The 11,582-nt window shown below is 32.0% G+C and overlaps 2 protein-coding genes across 3 annotated transcripts; one reads left to right on the plus strand and one right to left on the minus strand.

Annotated features, from left to right (window-relative positions):
• Positions 1 to 3,882: 3,882 nt before the first annotated feature.
• On the plus strand, positions 3,883 to 4,608 carry LOC106385477 (transcription factor PAR1). Its single transcript, XM_013825391.3, has one exon. The coding sequence runs from the start codon at positions 4,103 to 4,105 to the stop codon at positions 4,454 to 4,456; it is 354 nt and encodes a 117-aa protein (XP_013680845.1). The 5' UTR covers positions 3,883 to 4,102; the 3' UTR covers positions 4,457 to 4,608.
• Positions 4,609 to 7,068: 2,460 nt separating this feature from the next.
• Positions 7,069 to 9,287, minus strand: LOC106388289 (transcription elongation factor B polypeptide 3-like). 2 transcript variants are annotated; one of them, XM_013828323.3, is made up of 9 exons: positions 9,132 to 9,287; positions 8,721 to 8,918; positions 8,510 to 8,647; positions 8,333 to 8,411; positions 8,196 to 8,258; positions 7,990 to 8,068; positions 7,854 to 7,910; positions 7,634 to 7,756; positions 7,069 to 7,526 (listed from the first exon to the last, which is right to left on the minus strand). In XM_013828323.3, the coding sequence occupies exons 2-9, from the start codon at positions 8,895 to 8,897 to the stop codon at positions 7,217 to 7,219; spliced, it is 1,026 nt and encodes a 341-aa protein (XP_013683777.1). In that variant the 5' UTR covers positions 8,898 to 8,918; positions 9,132 to 9,287; the 3' UTR covers positions 7,069 to 7,216. The 2 variants fall into 2 exon arrangements, with proteins under 2 accessions (XP_013683777.1, XP_013683775.1); XM_013828321.3 differs by having other exon boundaries at positions 7,634 to 7,759.
• Positions 9,288 to 11,582: the final 2,295 nt, after the last annotated feature.

Below are 11,582 nucleotides of genomic sequence, written 5' to 3' on the forward strand. Positions count from 1 at the left end.
GACAGGCAAGGTTCTGATGTTCTCACGTTTAGAGAACTGCTGGCTACAGAAGATGTAGCAGAGTTTACTGTGGACGCGCATGATGATGATGATGGCACAACCAACACATGTGGTAGTAAGAGCCCATACTACACAGAAATCACTTTGTTCTTTCTAATATCACGATAGAAATAGAAAGCAATAGAAAGCTGCATTTGTCACTTCATCTTTAAGAAAACAATTCGTGTATATATTTCCTTATAAACAGTATAGTTCTCTTGTTTGTTCTTAAACATGTTCCCTTCCAAAGTAATAACAAATTCAAGTAATAAGATACGTAGTATTGTGGTTTAAAATTTGTTAGAGAATCTCCGATAGTTACTTCATTTTTTTTTTCAAAATGAGGAAAATGAGGTAAACTCAAAATTAGTTTATATTTTGCTCTAATGGTTTCCATTAAAAAATATTTTAAATATTTATATTATTACTAATTATTATTAATTTTAAAATTCTTACTATTATTTTACAAAACATACAAATTTTACCCAAATAGAATTTTATTTGAACTAAATCTTCAATATAAACATAAGTTTAGTTTCTAAAAAGGATATAATGATTGATATAAACTTATAATTACATTACTAAAGTACTAACATTTTTTTTTAAAGTATAAAACATAAATATTAAATCTTTTTAGATATTAAACATAATTATATAAAAATTTAAGAGCTAATTTATAAATAGAAAAGCTTAATATCAAAATGAGTTTGTGAATAGTATTCTCTCGGATTTGAGAGAACATTATTCATAAACTCATTTTTTTTTCAAAACTGATGCATTATTAGAAAATGTTTTCCCTCAGAATAAAAGACCATTAAAAATGGTCGTATGCAACCTTACCATTTAATTTTAAGCAGGTGGTGTGATTGCTTAAGATCTCTAGCCATAAATTGTAGTAACCTCTTTTCATATTGAAGAAGTTTGTGGTTTCACAAAATAGAAATGTGATCTCTAAGAGCTCTGTTCTTTTTCTTTAGAATCTCTTATTATTTTTTGTTTGAATGTTTTGCAGCAAAAATATATGTAAGAAAATTCGGGTTATATACAACCAATTTTTGATAATCTAGTGAAAAGAAGAGAACTTAAGACAAGTCGTAAACCCCGTTAGTTTTAAATTTGAATCATATTAGAAACTAATATATCCATATTAGAAAAAAAATCATATTAGAAACTAAGTTATTCTTTTTATTAACCTGGGGTATCCCGAGCCTATGGAAAGGTCCAGACTAATTCTCAAGTGGAGGTTCAGTCCATGGATAGACATTTTTTCTGGATATTCAAATGGATCGAAAACAATAGCCCATATCCATGTTAGATATCCAGGAAGAATGTGACTTAGTTTCGTATAGCAGGTGAATCAAATTTGAAACGCGTTGGCATCCCAAACCTTTCTCCTTGCCACTTGACCGAAGTGCTCCCGGACAACTAAGTTATTACTAATTGGTCAGAATATAAAATCATGTTTTAGGTCTTATTAAAAAATTTGAAATCAAACGATTCCTCAGTATCGACTTTTTTTTTGAACTACCTTTCAGTATCAACTTTTTGAAAGAATTAGTTGGGTCTCAGTTCAAATACCATCGATTAATCAGAAAATTTACACGTATGCTTCAAATTATATATCCCACTCCCACTGCACAACCAAATGTGGATAAGAAAGGAGACAAATAACGTTCGCGGTGGGACCACAATGTTGTAAGCGTTGTCCTAGAGATCACCCATCATGATGGGTCCACAGGCTTGGCCCATATCTCCAGCCTTAGAGAAAAACTTTCCTCGACCAATATAATTGTATTTTGTATTTGCTAAAACAAACCATTCCCTATCGCTTCTTCGTTCCTCTCCTTCCTCATCTCTAAAAGACATCTTGTCTTGTCTTAACCAAAACCCGTCACAGTTTCGGTGTTAGTTTGTAACAACAAATATGGCACTAGCAATAAGCAAGAATATTTAGTTTTTCCTTTTGATCATTAAAAAGAATTTGAAACTCTTGAAAAAGCTAGAGAAAAGATACTAAACGACATGGAATGGGATTGATTATTCCAAGATGAATGTGAAAGATGTCTGAGAAGAAAAAAGCTGAAATTGAATTTCTCAACAGTGTGTTATTTTTGTAACATATTTAATGTAAATTGAAATACATAAATAAATAGATACTAGAATTGGGTAAGTGTCAGTTTGGTAGATGGTGAAGTGAGAAAGGCACCCGATTCTTGTAAATCTCAATCCCGAGAAACCAAACCCCTCTTCGTCCCCTCCTTGGAAACATTTTCCTATTTTCTTTTGTTTTCTTTACATATTCTTAAAAATATATAAACACTCTCAATAAAGCCTTAAATTTTTTTTAATCGAGTTATGTATTTTCTCAAACAATGAAATCATAGTCTACTACTATCTAAAATCCATAATCAACATTATATTTTTTTTATTGACCAAATGCAACCTTTATAAAAAAAATTACTAATCGATGTATTTATATGAACAATTCGTGCTAATATGTCTGTCATTTTGGTTATTTTTTTATTAAAACATGCGAAATCATAAATTAATGAATTGTCTCAATTCCTTTTTAGATTTGAAATTGGCATACGTTATTTTAACTTGATTGTCTCTTTTTCTTGTTATTGACGGATTCTAATGAAACGATTATTGAATATTTCAGAGTTTCAAGAAAAATATTAAAGACATTGGTAGTGGAGGACCCACGGGAGTGACATGTGGCCACCATGCCCGATATAATCTCATGAGCAAGTAATAGATGAGATAGATCCCCATTGTACGAACCACTTCACTATCTCTTACTAGAGTAGGAGTATCCATTAGATCTCGTTCTCATCCATCGAGATATGTATACAGACATACAATTACAGTATGTATTAATGTACCATTGGGTGTGTATAGAGAGGGGCACATGGGGATGGGTCTTTCAAGAGATTATCATGTGAGAGCACATGTGCTCTCTCTCACATTTTCCTTCTCTTTGGGCTTTCGTGTAGGTCCCCTCTTCTTCACTCCCTTGTTCCTATGCACATGCAGCACTGGGTCATTCTCCTTATCTCCACGCGCGTTGTCTTTTCTTTACACTAATGTCTCGTTCCGTACTGGTTACATCAACTCACTATAGGGTTAGGATTTGTCGTCGTCTAACTTATGTGTTTGAAGTTAAAATAATATTTCCTCTTCTAACTTTAGAACTAATAGTCTTTATCTTTTGTTAGAATTTGCAAATGGTAAAATAGAAGATCAACCTTTTACATGTATAAGTATATAATATTCTTTCTTTACAAATATTCGTTTATTTGGACTTATTACATTCATATGCAAAAAAAAAAACGCTTTACTATTACTTAACCGGCCTGTAGTAACAACACATACAATATTCAGTAATTGCTGAGTCATTACTAGATTAATACCTCGCTCTTCATAAAAACAAAACCCAATTTAGATGTGAGCATGATCTACTTAAGTGAGTGCGTGGCCACTATTGTCTAAACAAGTCGACATGGCACGTGAAAAACCAAGTCTCTTTTTCAAGATCCAATTCTATGTTACACAAGCGAGAAATAAAAAGAAATACACAACCCGTATAACACGAGGATAATATAATATAGAAAAACGTACAACTGGACCCAGCTTTGATGGCAATATTAACAATTTCTCATTACTAAGTATAGTTTTTTTTTAATAAATAAAAACTAAATATAGGGTTTTTGACATCGTATCTTTAGTCTAACCATACTGAAATTCGTTCCTAACCAACCATTGCACTAAACTATGCAAGAAATGTAACTAGGAGGGTCAGAGACCAGACAAACCCAACACTAAACCGATAGTATTGTCTTTATTCTCTAATTAAACTCAGCTTGTTTATTTACTTAAAAACAAATCAGTTCATTACAAACCAAAGTACAATGTATTGAACTGGGCAACTGGCCTAAAAAACTACAGTAGCCATTTTGTCCACTAAATCTATATATACACACACATTCACACATGCACTTTCCTCACTTATCATTATTCTCTCAAGCATTTCACTCCTCTCTCTCTCTCTCACACACACACAATGGAGAAAACTCTAGCAACTTCCGACAACACTAGATCTATTTCGGTGTTGTCCTCAGCCGCCGTGAAATCACGCGACGCTGGTTTCGAGCGCAGAACCAAACGGAGATTGTCGCAGACCAAGGCAAGCGTGTGTGTGTCCGGTGAAGAAGAAGATGATGAAGAAGAAGAGCTAAAGGAGAAGATTGAGGCATTACAGAGGATTATTCCCGGAGGAACGGCGCTTGGTGTGGACGCGCTCTTCGAAGAGACAGCTGGTTACATAATGTCTCTACAATGTCAGATCAAAACCATTAAAGTCCTCACTTCATTTATCCAACGCTTAGATAAACAAGATATGAAGTTCGGAGGTTGAAAGATGATGATGGATGACACCAAGATTTTCCTTCTTTTCTTTAGAATTTTCTTTTAAAAATTCAGTCAGTTTTTATTTTATTTTTAACTCTTCCTTTTAAATATGGCTTTTTAGCTTTAATATATGGGGAAAGAGATCTCAACATTTTTTTTCTTCAGAATCTTTTTCTTTAGCAAGACTTAAAATCTTTTAATTTTAGAGTTATGATTTTTTTATGAGAAGTGTTGAATGCAATATATTACGTGGTAGTATATAACAATATCGAAAATAACTAATAATGTAGAGAGTGTAGTTATAAAACTTTAATGTTTAGTTGGCAGCCATATGGAAATTAAATTGGATCATGAGGTAGCACTTGCATTTTGAGATTTGGCATTAATGATATTGAGCAAGCTCATGTTACGTGGTAATGTGTCCTATTTTTATTTTAGATGAGCTCATTTCACATGCACATGAACAAAGAATTCCATTGTCGGTCGATATTTTTAAGCTTACTATGAACTTACTGGATTTAAGATCCGAGGTCAAAACTGTCTAAGAACTTAGTTCATATTAGTATTTCTTGTGCATACAATCAATGTTCAAGAAACGGTAACTAAACGCTTCGTAAAAGAGGACCAGCGACAGATTATTCAGAGCTTAAGTGTGACTCATGTGTCTAACAATTATTGATTTATTTTATATATGTATATCACATTTATATAAGATATTTAGTTTTTGAGTTTAACTATAAAATTACTCTGAGGGAATATCAAAATTACATATACAAAACAAAATGAATTAGACAAATTTATGGATTTATACTAACATTTGATTTAACATATTTATATTAATTTAGATTGACTTAAATCAATTTAAACTGATTAATACCGATTTAAAATGATTTATACCAATTTGACTCATATAAATTGGATTTTAAAAAATTCATTTCGGCTAAGACTTATTTGATGCTGCATATACCGATTTTTAGAACAATGCCTATAATACAAGACAATCTATTTAGTCATATATAACTTAATTTCTTTCTCTTTTGTGTTAAACCTTAAAACAAACATGGCTTTAGAATATTGTACTCATCTAGCTGACATTAAATGAAGTTGTCATAAATATCAAAGAAATTCTCTCAGATAACTATTTTTAAGTTTTTGTTACAAAAATAACTCTCAAGAAAGAAAATGACCAAAATAGCTCATTTTTTATTTGAAATTTTTAATTTTTATTTTTTTTAATTTAGAACCCTATCTCAAAACTCCATCCCTTAACTCTAAACTCTAAGTCTAGATTAGTTAACCCTATGGTAAAAATATATTTTTATCTATTAATAAAACTTATTTTGATCATTTTCTTCATTAAAAGCTATTTTTGTAACAAAAACTAAAAAAAAAAGTCATCCTAGGGAATTTTTCTAAATATATTAATGTAACTATTGTTTAAACTCTTAAAACTCTTATAAATAATAGATATTTATAGTAAATTGTAAATCATATAAAACCACAGAATAAATTGTACATCAAGGCATCTCTAATGGTTTACATCAATTTAAAAAAAAAAAATTAATGAGTTTTTGTTTCACTCCAATTTACTTTTCTTTTTCCTCAAAATGAATATTATAACTATATTATATTAATTAATATTTACTATTAATTAATTCTAATAATGCTTTTTATTTAAAAAAACTTACAAATTTTACCCAATTTTTATCTATATCATTATTATATATATAAAGACTAAACACACATATTATAAATATTTTTAAATACAAGACAAAATTATATAAAAGTTTAGAGATTAATTTGCAAATCGAAAAGTCTAAAACTAAAATGATGTTGGGAATAATATTCCCTCTGATTATCTCAAAATGATGCACAATTAGAAAGATAATAAAGTAAATACCATGGAACAGAATTTGAAGAGTAGTTAAGACCCCAAAAAAAAGGAATGGCTGATTACCAAGAAAGAAGATGTTTCGTTGTGGAAACAAGATATCAACCTTATAGCAGAGCATAAGAGAAACACATCAGAGAACAAACCTCTGTTTCACTATAATCAAATATAAATGAACCGATGAGTTGAGATGAAGAGCCTTTCATTGTTAAGCAGATTGGTTTGTTTTCTGTTTACACTATGTGTGCCATGAAGCTCTGTTACACTTTGGAGTGCTGACATCTGAGAACTGAACCATATAAGCTCTGTTTCACTCATTTGACTGCTGCCATGACATGTAATTCCTCCTTTGGTTGCTTTGTTTCAGTAAAAGCGTGTTTTCGTTGCATTGTAACAGGAGATCATGGTGTGAGAAATGCATGAATATGAATATGACACTGTATACTAAAAGCCTACATTCAACATGAAGTTACTATATTATATTCAACATCTCTTAATCTTTTAATCACTGGTAAATTAACTAATTAGTCGAATTGGTTGTTAATTTATTTTCCAAAAACCACTCTCACAGATTCTCAAGCGCATACTCTCTTTTGACCATTCTAGGTATTCTGGCTACTTCCAAGCTTCCCCCTAACCTCTCTCACACTCTTCCTCTAGTTTCCGAATCGTTTGTTTTCTAATTTCTTCATATAAACTATTGTTGTGAGATTTCTCAAACAGAGCAATAAGTAGAAAGCAACATCTCAATCACCATAATTGCAGAATCTTTAAAGATTTATTGTTGCTTATCCTCAAGCAACAAAAGTTCGAAACTTGAAGCACGCATGCAAACGATACACTTGAATAAATATGATCAGAAAAGAATGTCATAGGTTATATTACATGTTTTCTTTTGGTGGCTGTATTTCTTGAAGTTGAAGGAGCAACCTCAGGAAGGCTGTTCCTCTTTGGAGGTAGTTTTCCTTCACCATAAGAGTTGCTTCGTGAAGTTGAAGGAGCAGACCCAGTAAGGCTGTTGATCCTCTTCGGAGGTAGATTCCCTTCACCATAAGAGTTGCTTCTTGAAGTTGAAGGAGCAGCCCCAAGAAGGCATTTGATCCTCTTTGGAGGTAGATTCCCTTCACCACTTCTTGAAGTCGAAGGCGCAGTCGAGGATAGGCCGGTCCTCTTTGGAGCAGAAATACTAGACAAGACATAGTTTGGTCAATGGAGTTAGAGAGCCGATCAACGGTTTAGAGGATCAATAGATAAAGTCATAGGGGTATTTGTAAGAGATCATATTGTGTCTACCTGAAAGGCTTCTGGGTTGTGTTCCTTTTAACTGCAGTGAGATTTTTCACTTGTTCGCCACAAGAGTTGCTTCTTGATGTTGAAGGCAGGTTTGCTGATAAGCCGGTTCTCTTTGAAGCAGAACTACTAGACAATGCAGAGTTTGGTTAACAAAGTAAGAGACCGGATCATTGGTTTAGGCGAAAACGAGTGCGGATCTATAGATAGAGACTGTTGTTACCTGAAACCCTTCTGAATCGTGTTCCTCTTAATTGCAGTGAGATTCTTCACTTCTTGACTGTAATCAAGAAAATGATTAATACAAGACTTGGTAAGCCTTGTGATTGTACATTGTAAAGGTGAAGGATCTGTTTAACCTCTTTAAAACATCTAGTTTGGCCTTCTTCATGATGTTGCTCTTGACATTCGAAAGATTGTAACTTGTTCCACTATTACCTGCAGATAAACCGTTCCACAGAAGACCATTTTGAGTACAAAACGCAAGAATGGTGAAACCGATTCATGAATGAAGCATACTGTTTTTGGACCAGATGAATCAAAAGAATCACACAGAGATTATTACCCCAGAAAGGTTTTTTCACTGGAGGAGCTTTTGCGCAGAGCTTAGTTTGACGACTTTGTTTCCCTGACAATATATTTTCGTTAAGAACATGCTATCAAATGGCCATAATAGAAAATCAATTTTGCAAGAGATCGTACTTGCGTCTTCATTCTTGTAGCGTTGCTTAAGTCGATCAACAGCTTCCTTCTCATCTTCTTCCACAACTTTCAACTTTGCCTGGATACATACACCCACAATGGCTATTATATCTTTTAAGCACTTAAACGCTTCTATATCTAATCACATCAAGAGTTGATGATGAAACAAAAACCAACCTCATATAACTCTCTCCACTTGAAACTGACTTTACTCCGCTCCATCTTCTCCATGACAAAACTCAAGTTCTTAGCACCATACTGCTTCTCATAGAACCTCTTCCATAACTCATTAGTCACAGGACTAAGATCAGTATCCTAACAAAACAAAAACAACACATAACTTAAAGATAGGAAACCATCAAACAACATACAGTTAAATCAATCTTACCTGAGTGGAATCCTCTATATGCATGAGCTGTTCCAACGTACAGTGCTGCAGGATCTTCTCAAGGAGCTGAAAATCAACGCCACCAACGTACCCAATGTAGCGTACATTATCAATAGCTAACCTAACGCATAGATCAACAAGCGAAGGTGGTTTCTTGGAGAGCCTCTCAAGCAACATATCAGCTTCTCTTTCCAAATTCTACAATCAACGAAAAAGACAAAACACTTTCAATTTGATCCCATCAATATAGAAAGGTCTCAGCTTGATGATAAAAAAAAAGATAAACTTTAATAAACAATCCAAATCACTAGATTCAAAGATATGATTTGATCCATCAATTTCGAATTTAGCAATCCAATTCCAAATCGAAAACAGTAGATGCGTTACAAGAGAGGCGAATCGAAGACTGACCCACGAAGGAAACAGGTCCAGATACTCTCTTCGGCGATCGGAGAGACGTTTCCTCTTCCCCGTAGAAGAAGATGGATAATCGTTAACGATGAAGCCTTTTTGTGTTGACAAAATAAAATTCTAGAATAACGCGATTTTCTAAACTCGCGTTTTAAAATCACGACTGTGTTCCTAAAATTGCGTTTTACAATCACGACTATGGGTCGCGTTAGGAGTGTGGGTCTTTTGCGAATTTGGGTGATACGATGTCGTTGTCATAGTCTTCTGCGAAGCGGATTCCGCGATACGACGTCGTCTCATAGTTTTAGTTTCTTTTATAGTCTAAATTATATTGGTCAGAGATTGCAAGGCCATTTGCCTATAAGAGAGGACCAATACGAAAACGATGTTTCAAATCTGATAAAGCAGGCAAGCCAAGTAGTCTTGGATGGTTTACCCTAGTGTTCCAAAATAATAATATTAGTAATAATATCGGTCAGACTGTTGTTGAAAATTACCTAAGCACATGTTATATATTTTTTATTAATTTAATTTATCAGAATATACATAAAGACGAGATACTCGTATCAAAATTAAAAACGAAAACATTTTGTAACAAATGTTATTTAGAACTATTTTAGATTTTGAAGGAATATATAAATCTGATTTATCTGATATTAAATTTAGGGAAGATATTAGACAGGGGACTTATCCAAAATTATACTAAATAAATATCCTATTCTATATATATGTATTCTACAAAGACTTTCACAATAAGAGGCATTATTCATCTAATCAGGATACACAAGAACTGGTTGAAGTTTTGGATCGCTAACGCCATGGATACATCACCATATGAAGACAGAGTGAAAGTGTTATTTCGAGTAATGGCTGTGTTAACTGTCGTGGTTATCCTTTTTGGCTCTTATTTATGTGGTAAAGCTTGCTCGGTGATGTCGTCTAGTCATAAAGCTGAAAAAGATTCTGCATCTGAATTACAACCCACGAATCTATACAATCCACGAGCTTGATGATCAAGGTCAAGCACCAAGAAAACCTAATGTTTATGAATTATGAAGGGAATGAATGGCTATCAGTTACTTTTGTTTTGATAGGTTTTTTTTGTTTTTTTTTTTGAAAAACTAGGTTTTATTTTGTTGAAACTCTTTTTGGTTATATATGTGGATTTTAAATATCTGCTTGATTAATTATTTAGCATTTTATTGTTGTTAACGTGTTATCTACTATTTTTTTTAAAAAAATCTGTTAGAGATAATCAATGATTCTCTGTGGTTATGTATTTGTTTTTCAGAAATAAGAATCTGTAGATATTATTATTCTAAATATATATATTTCGAACTAGCTACCACTATCAATATACGTTCAACAGTACAACTATATACGTATGGGATTTTTAGTTTGTTAGTTTTTTGTAAATAAATAAAATAAAATGTAATTCTTTTTTCGGTCATCGAATTTCAATGGAATTTATTCCTTATTTTCCTCAAAATACCAAAAAAACTCTAAAACCAAATGTATATCATGGTAAAAAATCCACAAAAGTCACGATATATCAAGATACATAACGTACTAATACATATCTCACATTTATCAATAAAAATTAAAATCTCTTCATTTTAATGTAAATCCCCATATATTTTAAGGAAAAACTTCCAAAATAACTTATATTTTATAAGAAAAGAGTATGTTATAAATGTCTAAAAATAGTTTCTTAAAAGATAATTATATTTCTTATGTTATATCATTTCATATTATAATTAGGCATGGGTATTTGGATTTTCGGATCGGGTTCGGACCGGGTTTTTTTGGATGTATTTGGACCTAACTAAGTATTTGAAAAATTGTAATTTTAGGCTAGTTTTTTTCAAGCTTGGATTGGTTCAGGTGTATAAATAAAATATCTATAAAATACATATAATTTTTGGATACATAACTGATTCGGTTTGAGTATTTAAAATCCGAAAAGTGTCTAAATACCCAAACTCCATCAAAATTTAACCAAAATCTAGCATATTTATCTAAAATTTTGTAATATAACCAAAATAAACTATTAATAATTGAAATTAAATATTTTTAAACTTGGGTGTTCAAAATAATAATTCAAAACTCTAAATTTGACTTTTATATTATTTGAAATATTTAAAAATAATAATGAAGATTTCAAACAAAAAAAACATTACAACTTAATTATAAATAAAAAAAAAAATATACTACATGGAGTTATAGTCTTGGATATTAGTGTTTTTATGTCTGATATGAAACGGTTTCTGTAGGATCGGATCTATTCGGATCAGTTTCTTTCGGTTAGAAATTTTTTGGATTCATTTAGATACTTCTAAATTTTTCAGGTTTAGATCAGATATTTTCGGATTGGTTCCGGTTCGGAGAGGTAAAAAATGCATGCTTACTATAAGTGTTGAAAGAATTGGAGTGAAAGGATAGATGTCGTTA

This window comes from Brassica napus, chromosome C3, assembly GCF_020379485.1.
Source record: "Brassica napus cultivar Da-Ae chromosome C3, Da-Ae, whole genome shotgun sequence".
NCBI lineage: Eukaryota > Viridiplantae > Streptophyta > Magnoliopsida > Brassicales > Brassicaceae > Brassica > Brassica napus.